Here is an 18525-nt window from a genome sequence, read left to right as displayed (position 1 = left end):
GTACCACATAAAATAGGCTCTTATTTTTGGATTTTCCTGTCACTTTCCTTGCAAATCTGAAGAAATTGATTTTTTAAAACAAACTAGAATAGGAGTTTTTCATTCCTAAATATTTTTCAGGCTTGCAAGTTGCTCTGACAATCCAGTGAGTATCATGACTCATTTTGGGGTTTAGGGTGATCTACATGGTATCTAGGCAAGTGCTCATATTTAGGCTGTCAGTCAGAGACAGCTGTTTCGGCAAAAAATAGTAGGATACTTCTGATTTCTGTGCTGTGTTTATTATAATAGTTTTTAATTTTTTTTTTAAGAGTGCTTCAGTATTTATAGTCAATGGTAAACAGGAGGTTTAGCTCTAAATTACCATGGCAGAGCCTCTTTTTACTGTACATGCTGTAATTAGGGTATGTTAGGATGGGTATGAGGAAGGTCAGTGCCAGGGCTCTGACACTCCGCCTCGGTTTGCCTCATCCTTCCCTCCCAAGAGCAGCAACACGGTGTGTTGCCGGGACCTAGATAGGAACAGCTCGGGCAGGTTTTAGCAAAGGGTCTGGTAACTAAATCACCCCTTAGGACGCGTGGCCTCTGGTGGCATCAGGCAGCCCTAGGCTGGGAGATGGGCCGTCTCCGAGACACGCTCTCAGAGAACCAGCCCCTGCAGCCTCCAGAGCACCACCGGTGTGGTGGTGAGGACTCTTACTTCTCTTCCTCCGCTGCCTGGGCTCTTGAAAGCCCTGAAAGCAGGGCAGCGGGGGCGATGCCGCCAGGCTCCCAGGGCCGTGGCCAGCGCAGCTCAGGAAACCTCTTGCTCAGCGTCCCAGTGCACGGCTCAGCCTCGCGCACTCCGCTCCACTGGACAGCCACTGCCTCTCCCCCAGCTCTGAGCCAGCAAGGACAGCAGGAGCACAAGGAAAAGCCACCCGTCGTTCCCGAAGGGACCCTCAAAAGTCTGCTTTCCCTAGTTAAACTAATCCTGTGTCTCTGACAGGAATGAGGCTGCTGTTAAGCACAGCACATTGTTTCACCGAGCGTGCGCTGCTCTGGAAAGCCAAAAGGCCTAGTCAGCGTGCCTTACCGTGACTGAGCCAGGCAGCGCGGCGGCTTGGGAGCTGCGCTTCCTTGGGAATGCTGATAAATCTTTGGACAAGGAAATGGTGTGCACATCTAGTTCTGAGTCAGGCCAAGGAATAACGGTGCTGAGCGATGATCTAGCTGGAACCGTGCGTCAGTGGTACCTGTTACCCTGAGGGGAACACAGCACTCAAGGAAGTGCACAAGAGAAGCTGAAGGCTACAAAATCAAATGAGACATGAAAATGCACAGTTTGATTAAAGAAGCATCAGTTACTTTATGATCTTTACCGAAATACACTCACATTTGTGATTCATTTATGCTAATTCAGTGCAAGACAGTAAAAATACAATCACTCAGTGCTACAAATAATGATAATAGTGTCATCCATTTATAGAGTGCTTGGATATAATTTCAGCTTTTATAGTATAGTGGTATGAAAGTCCCAAGTTCGTTAAATGCACAGCAAGGTGCTAATTGCAATCCTGGTTAGAATGCACCTCGGTTTATGGTTAAGTCACTGGTTGAGCTAATGACTGTGTGTGAGCTAGGCAAGTCCCACTGAAGGCAGCAGCCAGGCTCCTTATATAGTGAAATCTTTTAATAATTACTAACACTGCCATTTCAGTCTCCAGGGAGATAAGCAGGGTTTGACAAGACAGGAAGGCCAAAACTGAGTACATACCAGTGCACTGATCCTGTTGTGGGTTTGTAGATGTGGCCACCTTGCAGTTCTTCAGTGTGTAAGGGGAGACAGGAGAAAGGCTCGCCTCGCTGCTGCCGGGCTGGGGGAGCTCAAACGCCAGCAAACAGTAGGTAGCAACACACACCAGGCACCTGTCAAAATCTGAACTGTAACATGATTTAATATCAAGACTAAGGAAACGGAACTAAAGCCAGCTTGCCAGCGTGTAAAATGTGAGAAGCTGAACTTTTTGCAATATTTTCCAGGAACATAAAATCTCTTTATTAACCCAAGAGTTAATCATTTTAAGACCAGAGAGGTTTTATGCTACTTACGCTAGACTAAAGCATTTCACTAAAGCAAAGCATCTCAAAAGCAAAAGCGTGGCGCTTTGCTGGGTTCAGAAAGTATTTGTCAACCTAGTCATAAATGTGCATGGAAAAGTCAATCAAGTTTAGGCTCATTACCCAGGTTAATTCAGACCTTGCCACTGCCGGGTTTTGGAGCAGAGCAGCACCAAAGCAAGCACCGCTCATGTTCAGGGCCATGAAAATGCCATGTGCTCACACAGTGCGGTTCCCTTCATTCAGTGCTCATCTATTGCTGCTGGCATTTACAGGGCTTGGGAAAAACATCCGTCCAGTTTGTTGTTTATAGCTGGGAGTGCGACTGCAAAATGGGGGGGGGGGCAGTGTGGGAAGCCACAGGTGCCATTTACCTGAGGACACCGTAAAACTCACCTGCTGCGGGGTCTTGGAAGTAAGAGACAGACATGCTGCACAGCCTGCACAGGGAATGTGCTCAGTCAGTTCTGTGGTCATGCTGAAGCCATTTATTTTTATTTGCGCAACACTTAACGTTCCTAAAACAGCCAGATGGAGCTCAAGGGGGCAGGTGAATAAGCAGGAGCAGAACAATTTGCCACAGCTCAAAGTTTCCCTCTGCTTTAAAACAAGCTTTTCTCAGTGGAGAGAAAGAGGGGGGGTGGAGGTGTTTTCCTTCATATGCTGAACCAAGTAGCAAATAAGGTGTTTTCCCAAATAAACTCACTGATAATGATTTTCGTCATGCATCCCCAGCTAATTGGGGTGTGATGAAGTGCATAATTCAAATGCTATCTAGCCAGAGGCCTTAAAGCAAAGCTTAACTCTGCCTGCAAACCAGAGTGGAGATAGCTGATATGACAACTGCCTATCAGTAGGCTGCAGACTTTGAAACGAGCAGGCGACACAGGTGCACTATCTGATTGCAGCTTAAATTCTGCCCACAGTCGTGCCTGCTTGGTTCAGCGTCGTTACTTGATGGCCAATAAGGCATTACATAGTCACAATGCACAGCTTATTTCAGGAGAAAATATTTTAACAGCACAGGTGACTATCATGCATGCATTAAGAAAACCAGGACACAGCGTACCAAATTTAGTTTAGCCACAGTAAAATAATTGTCACAGAGCAATGCTGACCTCAAGTACTGAACGGTGACACCTGGCTTTTTCTGCACAGGAGAGATTAGGTTTTTCTGGTTTCTGGTTTCTTTCCCTTGCCGTCTCTTTATCTATATTTCATGTATATAGCATGCATTTAGTATTCTGATGTTTGAAACAAACCCCCAACATTTTAGAGAGAAGTGCCCTTCAAGCCCAGCAGTGCAAACCACAGTCTCACAGAAATAGCAATTGCAAGTGGAAAATAGCCCCTGCTGTGTAACACCGCCACTTTGTTATATTGTAATGTATTTTCTTATTTTTTACGTGCCTGGTTTGTGTGACCCTGCCAGTATGTAAAAATGATTGTTGACAGTTTCTTTGGTTTTGTTTTATTATAATGTAATTTATGGGATGCTGAAAGTCTGTAAGTTACTTGTACTTGACTGACATTTCTCTGAGAATCAAAAAATTGCTGTGTATACTTGACTGAGATTAAAATGGGTAGACTGTGTATAGCTGTATCCTGCTTTCAAAGTGCAGGATTGGAAGGCTTCCATTAAATTGTTATTTTCAGATATTATTAGCTCCTAAATCATTTAATATAATTTCTTTCCCATAATGAATGCACAGCATTGTAAGCCTAAATGCCATATTTTCTATTGATCTATTTCCACAACCTGTTTAGTGAAATAATTAAAATGATTTACAAGGCTGACCCAATATCTTAGTGGTTTAGTAAATCATGTTGCCGTGTGGGAGGCTCAGCTAGTTTTAAACTCACAGCTCTTGGCAGCGCCAGGCCCTCGGAGCGGAGCTGCAGCGAGTGCCGTGCTGTGTCTGAAGGCGCACTCGCAGCCGGCCCGCGGAAACACCTCTGCCGACGCTCAGGGAGAACACGGGGCTCCAACTGGTTTCTTCACTCACCACCTCTGTTCAAAGTAGCAAAATGTCTCAGTGCTACTGAGCCAGAGCAGAATTTGAGCTGCAGTCTGCAGGTAACCTGTCTTCACTGGCAACTTGAACATCCCTGGTTTTAACCCCCAAAACTGATCCCACGTGTCTGCATTGGCAGCGAAAATGGGGGCAACTGTGGGGCTTGGTATTTTTGCATGCAAAGCAATGCGGGAAATTATTATTTCTATCTTTTTTGGTTTTTTTTAATTTGCAAGAAGAGGACAACTATAAAAACAATCTCTGTTTAAATGCCAGGGTAGTGGAAGGGCTCAGACTTACAAAATATTCCCGTGTTCGTTCCTAGCTGGCCTCCAGCTGTTACAGTAGCACCAACAGGGATTGCTCAGAGCAGGGCAGGAGGACATCACAGCAGTGCCTGGGAGGAGACGTAGCAGCCAGTCTCTGTAGCAAGAGTAGCGAGAACAAACTACATTTAAAATACTATTACAAAAAGCTGTTGACAACCCTCTTTTAATGAAAAATGTGCATATTGACAGCTGCAGTCTAGAACAACAGAGACTGAGCTGACTTATATGGGACCAGGGCAATGGCTGCAGTGCGAGCAGTGTGTGGCCAGGGCCAGCCCTGGTGGGGATTGCACCCTGCAGGGTCCTGCCTGGGCCAGCCATCCCTTGGGGACTGTCATGGTTTAACCCCAGCTGGCAGCCAAGCACCACGCAGTCGCTCGCTCACTCCCCTGCGGCAGGATGGGGGAGACAATCGGAAAAGCGAGAAAACTCATGGGTTGAGATAAAGACAGTTCAATAGGTAAAGCAAAAGTCATGCATGCAAGCAAAGCAAAACAAGGAATTAATTCACTGCCTCCCATGGGCAGGGAGGTGTTCAGCCATCTCCAGGGCAGCAGGGCTCCATCTCACATAACTGTTACTTGGGAAGACAAATGCCGTGACTCTGAACATCCCCTGCTTCCTCCTTCTTCCCCCAGCTTTCTATGCTGAGCTGCATGATGCCATACGGTGTGGGATACCCCTTTGGGTCAGTTGGGGCCAGCTGTCCCAGCTGTGTCCCCTCGCGACTTCTCGTGCACCCCCAGCCCACTCGCTGGCAGGGTGGGGTGAGGAGCAGAAAAGGCCTTGGCTCTGTGTAAGCACTGCTCAGCAATAATGAAAACATCCCTGTGTTATTGATCCACACTGTTTTCAGCACAAATCCAAAACACAGCCCCATACTAGCTACTGTGAAGAAAATTAACTCTATCCCAGCCCAAACCAGTACAGGACATGTGCGAGCAGGAATGTCACAGACCTCCTCCATGACAGAAAGGACAGAGTCCATCGCTCTGAAATCAGTCAGCATTTGAGACACCATTTATAACCTCTCCACCTGCACTCCCTGAGCAAGACTTGAGCTTGCTTTCAGCATCTAGTACCTTTTTTTTTTTTAGTTCTATTCTTTTGCATAATTACACGAACAAAAGTGTCCTATAAAAACTTAAAAATTTGAAGACAGCTGTTGGATGCACTTTGCAGCGGATGTCATTATCTTCCTTCCCTGATCCTAACCCACCACCATTTCTATTTTGCTTTAAATGGACCTGTAATTTCACAATACAAATTCAGCTGGAAGTATTCTTTTTGTTAAATAAACTTTATCCTCATGCTGACTGCTCCAGGCTCTGAAAAGAAACACTTCTTGCTTGTGACTGTTCTGAAACATAGGTCTGAAATTCAGAAAAAAGTGTTGGTAAATGGGTTGTAATCATACTGAAGGGCAAGCGAGTATTCCTCCTCCAAGGCAGAAGAAAATAAAGGAAAATCTGCTTTGCTTCTGCTGCCTCAATGCTGATAATTTTACAGATCAAAGGACTTTTTTAGAAAGAAGCCTGCTGTGCTGCACTGTGTTTCAGAGCTGAAATACCTATAGTCATGCCCTTAACGCCACACTTGGAAGTGTAAATGGGTGCCCCATTTCCACAAGCGCCACGCACCCAGCAGAGCCCCGCGCTGCTGGCGGCAGAGGGGCTGTGCAGTGGCACACACCACCAGCAAGCCCCGGCATCTCCGGACTCACCGCGGGGCAGAGCACGCAATGCTAACGGCACATCTATCCATCTACCCGCTAACGAAGGCGGCTGGGCACGAGAGCCCCAGCGATGTTACGTGAGAGCTTGACAGCTGTGACAAGGGTGATTGAAACTGGACACAAGGGTCAAAAATGACCTCAGAGAGGGACTGTAACACACAAACACACACTGCCCATGCACGCAGCAGGGTCACAGTCCTCTCACTGAGGAAAGCACCAGCATCTCCACCACTTCAATGTCTGTCTGGCCTCAGTTATTTCACTTCCAGAGCGAGACGACCACAAACTAGAACGAGCTGGGCAGCTCTGTCAACAGTTAGTGTCACATCACTAAAGCTGACGGGGTCCTGAGCTCACTGCCCCAAGCCCAGGTGGCACATGCCGCTCTGCTAGTGATCACCAGCACACTTTTAATGACAAGTCAGTCCTTTCCTGCACCTCCGTGCACCTACCAAAGCGTCCTCGAGCCTAGCGTGGTCTCAAATAACCGCTGTTTGTCCTGTAGGTGTGATCCACCACTGCAGCACTCCTAATTTCACACTCATGTAACTCTTAGAAATCCTTTTACACCACACCAACACAGAGTGACTCAAGCTGAAGCTATTTGCTAACAGGGGCTCTGTACTTACTGAGCTGTGGCAAAGCAAAGGATCCCCTGGCAGCTGTCTGCAAATGTGGTTCAGGTCAGTTATAAATCTGTGACTAGTTAATTTTGTTTAGAGGACCTGTTCCAATTAAACATTTTCTCTCTCCCATTCTCACCCACTGTTCTGTTTTTAAGAAGTATAAGGTGCTTAATAACCTCTACCACCTGAAATAATCACTGGCAGGATGAAAGCTCTCCCCCTCCCACCCCTGCTATTTTTTCCCCACTGCAAAATGTATAAATTAATCTCATGCTATAATTAACATATATTGCTGAGGCAAATGAATTGGCATCTCCGTGTATATCTATTAGCTTCCAGCATTTCCTGAGAGGGGCTTTCATTTAATTACCAGCCTGACAGGCTAGCTCACTCCAGAACTGCAGCCGCATTTATTACTTTTATCTCCTTGGACACCTGCCTCTCTCTGTGGTTTATCAGATTTCTACTGAAGAGAGGAACAAAAATATTTCTATTGTATCAGGTTATTGTTTCTTTAAAAGGCACTTATAAGAGCACTGACCTCAAACAGGGGTTTTTTGGTTGGCTTGGATGGGCTTTTTTTTTTTTTTTTTTTTGGTCAATTATCAAAGCAATCCAGCAGCTTTAACTCCCTCACTGCCCCGCCACACACCAGCAGTTCAGAAGAAATCAGGTTACGGACAGGGAGCTGAACGCTGACCACTGCTCATAAAGACCTTGCCTGCGGTGGGGGTCAGAACGCTCAGATGCTGGGACTGCTCTTCACCCTCCCACATATAAAGTCTTCAAGTGGAAATGCCAAGAGACGGCCCAGTGCCCTCCACTGCACTCCAGTGAGAGAGGTCCGCCTGAATTCCTTTTGATGCTTTGGGCCACAGTTTATATTGTCATTGATTGATAAAAAGCTGATGTAGATACAAGGAACATTATTTTAAAAAAAGAAAATGCTGCCTACATGCATTACAAGCATAGTCACACCTGTGTGACTACTGACTACTCCGTAACAGCTGGGTAAAGCAGCTGTCACCCCTTGCTGCCTCAGGCAGCAGCCCTGGACACTGCTAGTTCAGGTGTTGGCTGTACCAGCAGAGCTCATTCAGCCCAGTTTCAACTGACAAATGCTTTCCACTCATTTTCTCTGGGCTGCAGTACCTGAATTTGTGGAGACACACGCCCCCCTGGGCAGGACTCTCATGAGCTGGCATGCTGTGACAAACACCTTCCAACCAGCAGGACCTGAAGCTACGCAGCACCTTGGCAGATGAGACCATGCGTGTGGACTCAGCAATGCCTCTCTTTCTTTGGAGATGTGCAAGCTGACTCGTTTCATTAAAAAAAATTGTTCACTCCTGCCAGCCTAAGTGTGTTACTTCGAAAGAGTCTGGCAGCAACAGGGCCTTGCCGATAGTGATGCCTTTGAGAAAGATGCCTCATTACAGAGGAAAAATGAAAAATTTGTATCTGTTTAATTAATGAACCTTGTCAGTTTCCCTGGGATTTCATCCCAGTCCCTAACTTCAGGCACGGTGGCTGTTTGGCATGAAGTGCCTGCTGGCTGTGAGCTGTGCAGGAGGCAGCTGCACTGCAGACACTGCCCTGGATGGCTGAAGCCTCCTGCTCCTTCGTGGGTCAGGGCGGCACGGGCAGCCCCTGTGGTCCCAGCGACAGCCCCCTCCGAGATGGAGGGTGCCCTCTCCCTCGATTCTGACCCAAGCAGCTAGCGCTGAAGCACTCCATGGGAAACACAGCAAAAGATGCTTCGGTGAAACAAATTATTTTTAACATAAGCCTTGTGCAAAACATGCCTCTTCCTGTCACCTTAGCCCTAGTGAAAACTGCTCGTCTCCCTCCAGAGCCCTGTGGCGGAGTTACACATAGCATATCTAAAACATGTTTAGGAGCTCACTGCGTGTGGGTGGTCTGGCAGGGACAGGAGGTTTGGAGGTGACCAGAGGAAGGACCCTGGCTGACAGGGATGCACAAATACTGGAGCAGCCACAGTACTGCAGCACCAAGCTCTGCGAGCTATCACTTTTCCCATTGCACTCTATCACGAATAGTAACATGCAGTACGCAGTAACACATTTTTGGCCAAAAATGACTTACCATGGGTAAAGTGCCAAGACAACCAAACCATATCACACAGGCTTGCACAATTTGACAAGTCTTTTCTAGAAAAAAAAGTCTAAACATTTTTGATATAATTGACCTCTGTGCCTAAAATTTTTTTATCTGTATTATTTTTAAATTTTAATGAATTATGTTAATTTTATGACGTTTAACCAAAACCTGCTATAAATCCAATGACTATTATTACTTTGTAATTTATCATTTTCAATACTCATTTTGCATCATACATCCCTATCACACATGAGCCAATGTTAATTATGTTTTAAAATAAAATATTTAGCAAGATCTAAATGAGACTCAAAGCACAGCAAAAGTAATGACTGTAAGACAGACTGTCATGGAATTATACATGAATGCAGAATGCTAGTATTAATTAGTAAATACAAGCTGCTCAGGAGCAGCAGCAGCGCCTGCCATCCTGATGCGCGTTTGGATCACGCACAATCTCAGCAGGCAGGGAAACGGAATGTCAGCTACCAAAGCCTCAGCTTTCTGACTCCTCATTACTGTTTTGGGTAGCAAGCGTTGCTTTTTTACAGTTGCTCTGCGAGGCATGGCTGAGTAGTTGCAGTAGTTATCTCCAAGTATTCTAGGTTCACTCATATTCTTAATATTTTAAGAAGGATATAGCTTCTTATTTTGATATTAGAATATACTCGTGTTCAAAAAAGTGGCCTCCTTAACTCGCAGTGAAATTGAATTCCTTCAAAATCCTCTTTCCACTGATAATCTTACTGTGATGCAGAAAAGGTCAGTGTACAAGGGAACCAGAGTCCTGCATGCTACAAAAAGCTGCAAACAGCCACATTTTTTCCAAAAGAGGAAATAGCTTTTAAACTTAAAAAAACAAACAAACAAACAAAAAAACCCATACAAAACACACACAAACACCAAATTTGAAACAGTTAGTTGAATTAGAACAGCACGTAGAAATACGTACAGAAAACTCGGAGCGGGCAGCTGGCCCCAGCCCGGTCTCGGGCTGCCCTCTAGTGAGCGCAGCCTCCGCGCCCGGCCCTCCCAGCGCCTCCCTCGCTGCATTTTAAACCCCGGCTTTTCAATCGTTCACGTTTTCTGAAAACATTTTGGGATTATTATTTGACTTCTGATTTCTGTGCCACTAAGGTATATTTTGATTACATTTCCCAGCGCTTTCTCGGTTTCTTCCCACACCGAAAAGCCAGTCTATTTTACTGACCCTGAAGCAGCAGCTGCAATTTGAGATGACAAGGAGTCAGGACTGTACGGAAATAACGAACCTTCAGCTCGAAAGAATAGCTTAACTGCTGGGGGGGACAGGGACACACATCTCGTCCTAATCCATGAGTTAAAGATGAGCTGATCAAGCAGAAAAACTCATGGAAAAACATACGGATAAGAAACATTTGGGGGGTACAGGGTACATCAAAAGATGACGCTCGCTGACCAGCCACAGCCATCTAAAACCGGTCAAACAAACCCATGACGCAAGAGGATGGGCTTCCACAGACTCACAAGATTTCCTCTAGCAAACCTAAGCTTACAAGAAATGAAAATTCAGGCTTCGGAACACAAATAAAGGTCTACCCAGCTGGCTGAATGGCAATTCTCAGCCTGTCCACCCACCACTACGACCCTTTCCTAGACCGGCTTTGCCAGGGAACCACGCACAACCACCCCCGAGCATATGTCGCACGCCTGTGGCACACCAGCACGGCCCCGACACGGCACGGCCAGAGCCAGGAGGATGGCAGGCACGCAGGGTACGGTCGGCCAAGGCGCCCTACAAACACTGGCACAGAGGGGCTCTGTGCTCCCTGCCAGGGCCAAAGGAGCCGTCAGCAGGAGGAGGAAAGGCAGCCGTGGAGGGGAGGCAAGACACAGACAGGACGTGGAGGGACAGCCGCAGGACCCACACAGGCTGCTGCATGCTGCCTCAGCCCAGCTGCGGGAAAGGGGGTGGAAATTGTATTAGCAGCTTGATATTTGGGTAGAGGAAATCAGATCAGAGGGTTTTAAATGGAAATTATTTTCCCCAGTACAGATGTCCCTAGGGACCAAATTCAGCTGCTAACACAATTTGGCCAAGAGGAATAAACTAGGTTAACAGTTGGACTCGATGATCTTAAAGGTCTTTCTCAACCAAAATGATTCTATGATTCTATATCGATTCCGAGAGCTCAAAGGCTTGCTGAGACAGACCTTCTAGAGGATTATGGTATTTATTTCTTGTGTCAATGACAATCAGCAAAAGTGTAACAGTGATTATAGCCCAGTCACTTTTTACACACGAGTTGAGCAGAAGTACGTGAAGTTATCTCTCACTTCAGTTCATAATTACTTCCTATTTTTTGAAAAAACACTGACCTTCTATTCTTGCATCACACAAGCATCTTTATTTACCGTCTTTGATCACTGTGCATCTCAAGTATTAGCTTTCTGTGCCTGTCAAGATAAAGCTTGCTCTATAATCGCTCACACATTTGCTTGGCTTTCCCCAGGACACTGCCCTCACCTCGCCTGGCCTGCACAGTTTGCTTCCCCAGCAGTTTAACAGTTCCTACAGGTACAGCAATACAGCCCCCTAGTGCACACGGTTAGATTGCTTCAAAGTTGGGGGTTTGCATAGGTTTTATTAGTATTATTTTTAGAAAGCAATAAATAAAACCATACGTAGATTTAATAGAATAAGAAATGCCAATGTTGGCACCTATAACTTGGTATTAATAATATGTGTTAGGGATTTATATCCCTATAAACCTATTCAAGGTGATTTACTTGAAGCAAAAAGTTTCAAAAGCCTAACACACTAAGACAAGTGGAGCGGGTGATACTGCACATTCGGAAACATGCATTATAATTATTTTGTTTGTGTATTCCCACTTCATTTTATATTAACATTTTACCCATCTTCCTTCATTTCTCTGAGCCTTATCCACCACATGTCTTTGCTCATCTCTGGTTTCTCAGTTTCTTTGCCCATTCTTTTTCATGTTTATTTGATGGGAGTCTTGACTCCTGACACGGAGCCTTCTTGCTGGGACACACACCAATGTGCTGATCTTGCTCCCTCAGACATTATATCTGAAGATAAATTGAGAAATGAAGATGTAGAGCTGTTGGAAGAGACCGGCTTCCCCAGGCACCAGTTTAGCCTGGATCATTGGATTTACAACACCAGCACTGCCAACACTGATTTGACTATTAATCCCTGAAGTGCCCTAGGAATTGCAGCATAAATCCAGTGAAGGAGCACTCATACGGCCCTAAAGACCCATAGCGCTTATCCTGGTACTCCATTCATGAAAACTGATCTTTTTTTAGTAGCAATGACAACTCAAGGAGTCCACGCTGTGTAAAACCGAGACCTGCTTGCTGTGGCAACGTACTTAACTGCCAGGAGGTCTGTGATACAAACCAACCAGTGCTCACACTTAATACTCTGCAGAAACTGGCCCTTTCTTCTTTACACACATACAGAGAGACCACAATTGTTAGAGATCACTCTAGCACCATTGTGTTCCACAGCAGCACTCAACAAAATCATTGTGTTTCCCATACCCTGCCTCACTACCTTGCTCCCTAAGTATCCTTTATCAAGCAGTGCTTAAATAGCTGCTAAGCCAATATTCCCCCGTGACAAGAATATAAACCTCTTCTGTATTTGGAGAGCCATCATGTCTGAGCAGAGGGCAGCACGAGCTGGGACTAAGCTGGCAAAGAAAAGGAGTTGGCTGCTCTGGTTTTAGGGTACCTCTGTGTTGTACAGCAAGTAGGACTTTGTCCTATCCCAGGAGGAAAGAGGCAGTGACATAACAGAGGAAGTAAAGCTCAAAGTAAGCCTCAAAGTAAGCAGCACCTTCCTGATTTTTTTTACTTTGATTGCAAGAAACCTGGGACCTGATTTTACACAGATCTCATGTTTCTGGGTGTATGATTACAGGCACAGTACAGTAGCATATGACACAGCTACTGGGGACAGCTGAACAGGAGCATGCAAGAGCCAGGTACCTGCAATGACACCAAGGGCTATGGCTGGAGAAGGACAGACTGGGAACAGGAAAAAAAAACCCCATCTCTCCTACCAAGAGAAGTGAGATGGGAAGAACCTTGGAGCAGGACAGAGAGGACCTGTGCCTGCCCATGGCCTGGGGAGCTTGGCCAGTGGCTGGCCTCAGCACCACGTTTGTAAGTCCTGGGTGGGGGAGATCTGCAGAACAAATGGAGCAACAAAAGGTGGAAGGCGAGGGGGCTGCAGGATGGAAAAGTGGAAATGGATGTCCCAGCATCTTTGGTGGGAGCAATTGAAGATTAGGGAGAAGAAGTGAGGGCTGACTTGTCCAGGCTGCCTGTCACAATGAGCATCTAGACTCCAAAGCAATGCTGTTACAATGGGAAGGGCACTAACAAATCAATACTCGAACAACAGACCTGTCTACTCCAAGTGTACGTGATCATACTGAAGCGGTGGATGACTAGCGAAAATGAGGGGCCCTGCATTACAGAGGGTACGATTTACAAGACTTTATTTTTTTTAAAGAAATTTCCCCATGATAGTAACTGAAATATCTGGTGCTCAACTTTACTCTTGCAAGTCAGAGAATTTGTTAGTGTAACAGATAAATAATAGCCAGATTTCATTTTGTAAGATTGCTACTTTGATGCTGGTTGGAAAATGTTAACTTAGTATCCTGATCTCTGCTGAAATAAACCTGTGATGCATAGTAATAGTAACATGACTTTTCAGACAGCTAATAGAAGTTACAGGTATTAAACGGCCCCTATCTAGCTTAATGTAAAGGGCTAATCTAACAACCTACCCTGGCCACAGCTTCCCCTTCTGTAGAACCTCACAGCTGCAATAAGCAACGTCACTTCCCCCCGTTTTACATTTTCTTTGGATTTTGATCTTAGCAAACACCTCCCTCTAAACCACAGTCCAGCACAGTTTGTGACTTATGAGGGACACTGAGCTCTTGGGGACCCCAGGGCCAGCCATGTTAGGCAATAACCCAGGAATGCCGGTACATGCAGGGAGGCTCCTCTTCCCAAGACACACAGGGATCTTGGTTACCTCTAGCAATGCAGCCTCTGAAACCTGAGGTTAAGGCTGGGATTTATTACCTAACCAGCAGTGGGGAGACAGCAACAATATGGTATTTCTTATGATGCACTAAGTAATACAAACTCTCTGTAAAACCTTTTTAGCAAGCAGAATCTAACAATCCCCCACCCCCTTTTTTTTTTTTTAATTTTATTTTCTGAAAAGATTTTGACATCCCATTTCTTTTGTCCTTTGTCTCTTATGGCTTTGCCACGCAGCCATCAGGCAAGGCCGGAGAAGGCTGGGCTCCCCCTTCGCCAGAGCTGCCTACACCCCACACAGCTGGCGAGAGGCACCAAGGCTGGCACTCTGGATATATGACTTGTGGGAAAGTCTGAGCAGCTTCTTTAGGTCTGGCCTCAACCCGGGCTCAAACAGCACCCGGGGCCTGAGCCCTGCTCCCCCGGGCCCGCCTCACAGGCCTCTCTCTGGCTTTGGCACCTCTGAGGCGCCCTGCGAGCCTCACAAGCGCCGGAAACTGCTCTAAGGTATTTTCAACACATAATAATTATAGGGGGTGGAAAAAACAACCAAACCAAAAGTGCCGTTTGTTGTTTGCTGCCTGGAGCTTCCTCCCGCTGGGATACCGCAGCCGGCCAGCCCCGGCCCCGCGGGCTCACTCGGCGGCCAGGCGGGGGCGCCCTAGGGCCAGCCCGCCCTCCGCGCGGGCGCACGTCACGCCGTACACGTCATCCGCCTGCGCCGGAAGCGCTGCCGGCCGTCGCGATGGAGGGTGAGCGCCGCTGGGCGAGCGGGGCCCGGGTAACGGCCCGCTCCGGCCCGGGCCCCGGCTGACGGCCCGCCTCGCTCTGCCTTACAGGGGAGCTGTACCGCCGCCTGCCGCCGGAGGGGACGGGGGACCTGCGCCTCCAGGTACCGCCGCCCGCGGAGCCGCGGCCTGGCAGCACAGCCGGCGGGGGCGCCCCCGGAGCGCTGCCGGGGTTAACCCGACGGTTTCAGCTCTCTCCTCATACGGTTTTACACAGACCCTGCCGGGAACCGGAGGAACGGGCGCGCGGTCGTTCCCGCGGGCGGGGCCGGTCCCCCGCCGCTTTCGCGTTTGAATGCGCCCTTCCAAGCTAAACGCGAGACCCGGCATTTCCGCACGCCGGCCAAGGCCGGGGGGGGGGGCAAGGCCGGGGGGGCCGCTGCACGCCGGCACTCGGCCCTGCGCACGCGAGGGTTCGGCACGTGAACGCTTTGACCATTTACTATTCCTTATGTGTAGAACCAATTCCTATGGCGACTGTCAACGGGATAAAACTAGTCGGCAGCAAGTCCTTCATTTAGGTAACAATCAGTATTTTGAGCTATCTTTTTGAAATATCTTTAGCCTCAGGGACCAGAAGAGGCCAGAGCATTTGTAAATGCCTTCCTGAAGCGCAGTATGCCAAAAATGAAAGATGAAGCTATTCAGGATATATTAACTCGGAAAGCTGTAGTTCTTGAGCATTACTCCAAAAAAAGGACAAAGGAAAAGAGGAAGAAAACAAAAGGTTTTACCGCCAAGCAAAGGAGAGATATGCGCCTGTTTGAAATTGAACCCCAACAGCAAAGGTATGATCTTAAATATATTCTTTGTGTAGTAAAAGTGGGAAGTAAGTCAGAAGCATGTAAAAGCAGTAGTATGTATGTGGATACTAACCCTTCAGCACGTAAAGTCAGTCTGAGACCCTGTGGCATTTCACCATGAGAAAACTGTTCCCTTCTTTGTATGGTTAGAAAATTCATTTCTGCATCTCTTTCCTTTTGTATATCTAAATGTAACAAGAAATCAAACCCAAATACAGCCACCTCTTTTGAAGTTGGACTGCCTGTAACCAGAGCGTCAAAATTCTGCATCAGTTTCCTCAAACTAATGCCCACCGAATAAAGCCTCATCTGTTGCTAACATGAACGAAGCGGGGAGATAAAAGAGTAGATAGAAATCTCTTCAGTCTTAGATGTAGCCCAATCCTCTAAAACACCTCACCATTTTGGGCTGATAAAGAGAAACATACTTTATGCTTTTTAGTTTTTTAATAAAGCAAACATGGTTTTTGGCACAGCTTACCTTACAGGTTAAGTTATGAGAGCAGATTAAAAAACTTTAAAATGTTAGTCTTCATCCTGTTGTAAATACAGATTACTTCAGGAATCAGCCAGTAGATTTTTTGATAGTTAAATTCTTTTTTTTTTTTTTACTGCAGATATGCCATCTTCCTACCACTACATGAACTCTGGAAACAATATATCAGAGACCTATGTCATGGACTTAAACCAGATGCGTAGGTTGAGATATTTTAAAATTAGTGTCGTTTTGATTTAGTAGATACTTCATTACTGCTTGTAACATCATAGTTACTTAGTATGTGCTATTTCTGTACATTGACCATGATGTCAGTAGTCACAAACCCATTTTTTAAGCCTAACTTTTCATATAATTTTATTTCCTTTTTTCAAGGCAACCACACATGGTTCAGAGCAAACTGCTAAAAGCTGATCTCCATGGAGCTATTGTTACAGGTATTTTGTTTTGTTTTCTTTTATGAAGTCATCTGAAGTTAAGCAGACACTCCTTTATTTCAGGTGCTTATTTTAAAATTCTTTTCAACATCATTAACTCTAGAGTCACATAGTTGAGACCATAGGTTGATGGGTTCTTTCTCTCCTACCAATGCTAATTACTCTTCAACTGCACTTGAAAATCATGTTATTAGTTTCAAAGATTAACTGCAAGTTTTACCAGTTATTACTGTAATTGCGTTATTTCAGAATATTGTACACCAGTTTTTAAAATAGTGAGGCAACTGTAGAAAAGTAAATAAACTGCTTGCATCTGAAATTTTATAATACATATATATTTCTGTTCCTTCAGTCACAAAATCAAAGTGCCCCTCTTACGTTGGGATAACAGGAATCATTCTACAGGAATTTAAACATGTCTTCAAAATTATCACTAAAGAGGACAAATTGAAAGGTAAGACAGACAATTTCTTCAGTGCTTTTCTCAACTTGAATAATCAGAAATTTCTTGAACTCACTGTTCATCTTACATCTCTGTATTGTTTTACATCAGTGCTTTCAATTTCTTGTATAGAGTGGCAGGAGTCAGTATCTTCACTGACAGCTTAACAGCCCAGTATCTTGCCAAAAATGTAGAAACAAGTAATAAAAAATGGATTTCCAGTGAACCCAACATGATTATGCACATGGTTCGTTCATCCGATTCATACAGGATGTTCTCTGCAACACACATGCTCCTGCAAGAGGACTAACTTGTAATTAGTTTAAAATTTAGAAGGGTTTGGTTATTTTTCTTCTCTTGGTAAAGCATAAAAACCTTGGAAGTGTGGTAAGCCTCAAGGCTACATATGAATAATATTCCTTGTACATCAGTATATTTTCATAGGAGAGACTTACATTCGTCCACATTTGTTAATTTCTTTCCTGTTGTATTTTCAGTTGTTCCCAAACTTAACAACGTGTTTAGCTTGGAGATTGATGGATTCATTTCCTACATCTATGGAAGCAAGTTCCAGCTTAGAGCAAGCGAGCGATCTGCCAAAAAATTCAAGTTGAAAGGAACTATTGACCTATGATTTCATGGAAAATCAGAAGTATTAATACTACTGCTAAACAGTCTGCTGTTTTCCAGTTTAAAGACCATGTTTTCTGGCAGATTGAAAATTGAACAGCCATGAAATATTTCTAAAGCATTTCTTCTTACTGAAGAATGACTAGTATCTGTTGTCTTCAAAGCGGTCTCTCAGACTGTTGGACTTTGTATCTGTTTTGTTAATTGTACATAACATTCTGGCTGTTACTAAACGTACACAGTATTGATTACCTGGCTTCTGTTTCAATGTATAGCTATAAATTTGCACAATTAAAATTATATCTTGTAACTCTGATATGTTATTGTTGCCTTCTGTATAAATTGGGCTTTATCTGTCTACTGTATGCTTACAACGAGACTGTAGGTGATGAGAACTGCTCTTTTCATTGTTCCTGCCCCAACGTGAACATCTTTGCCTGGTGTAAGCATATGCAAGTCCATTGTTTCAACTGATAGGTTTTACCCTGAATATCTCCTTCCGCATGGTTAACATTGTTACAGATTAATATATATATGAATGAAACTACCATCATACTAAACATGTAGTGCAGCCCTGCAAGCTGTTTGTTTACCAGGTGCTTACTAATAGCTTGCTACTTTTGAGGTTAAATCAGATACATCTATACTAGTAAATATATATTGTCATGCCAGAGTACAGGGAACGCAACACATCACATCAGAGGGAAGCACTTGAAAGTAGAAATTCAAAGGTGGAAGTGACCCCCATTCAGTCTTGTACTTAATTACCCACCAAATTGCTTTATGAATATTTAACCTCTGTTCACAGAGCTTTACTCCAGCCTATTTATATACATAGACACAATGTCTATGTTACACACTTTTAAAAGTACCTCTATTCTTACTAAAATATACATTACATACAATGTAAAAGACTAGTGTGGACAGCAT

At 45.1% G+C, this 18525-nt stretch overlaps 1 protein-coding gene and 1 long non-coding RNA gene across 4 annotated transcripts in view; one reads left to right on the top strand and one right to left on the bottom strand.

The window, feature by feature from the left end:
* LOC119157732 overlaps positions 1–14632 on the bottom strand; it is a 32906-nt gene extending 18274 nt beyond the window's left edge. For 2 of the 3 annotated variants that reach the window (XR_005107637.1, XR_005107639.1), the window contains exons 1-4: positions 14555–14632; positions 4416–4538; positions 1757–4111; positions 1076–1290 (exon numbers count right to left, since the gene is read on the bottom strand). This is a non-coding gene — a long non-coding RNA (uncharacterized LOC119157732). The remainder of the gene's footprint in view (positions 1–1075; positions 1291–1756; positions 4112–4415; positions 4539–14554) is intronic. The other variant, XR_005107638.1, reaches the window with a different exon arrangement.
* A 55-nt stretch (positions 14633–14687) lies between these two features.
* POP4 (POP4 homolog, ribonuclease P/MRP subunit) lies at positions 14688–17911 on the top strand. The gene is made up of 7 exons (XM_037408910.1): positions 14688–14751; positions 14839–14891; positions 15352–15575; positions 16208–16285; positions 16462–16523; positions 16876–16977; positions 17463–17911. The coding sequence occupies exons 1-7, from the start codon at positions 14745–14747 to the stop codon at positions 17597–17599; spliced, it is 663 nt and encodes a 220-aa protein (XP_037264807.1). The 5' UTR covers positions 14688–14744; the 3' UTR covers positions 17600–17911.
* The last annotated feature ends 614 nt before the right edge of the window (positions 17912–18525 follow it).

Source organism: Falco rusticolus, chromosome 15 (genome assembly GCF_015220075.1).
Source record: "Falco rusticolus isolate bFalRus1 chromosome 15, bFalRus1.pri, whole genome shotgun sequence".
Lineage (NCBI taxonomy): Eukaryota > Metazoa > Chordata > Aves > Falconiformes > Falconidae > Falco > Falco rusticolus.
This window is presented reverse-complemented; position numbering and strand designations above follow the sequence as displayed.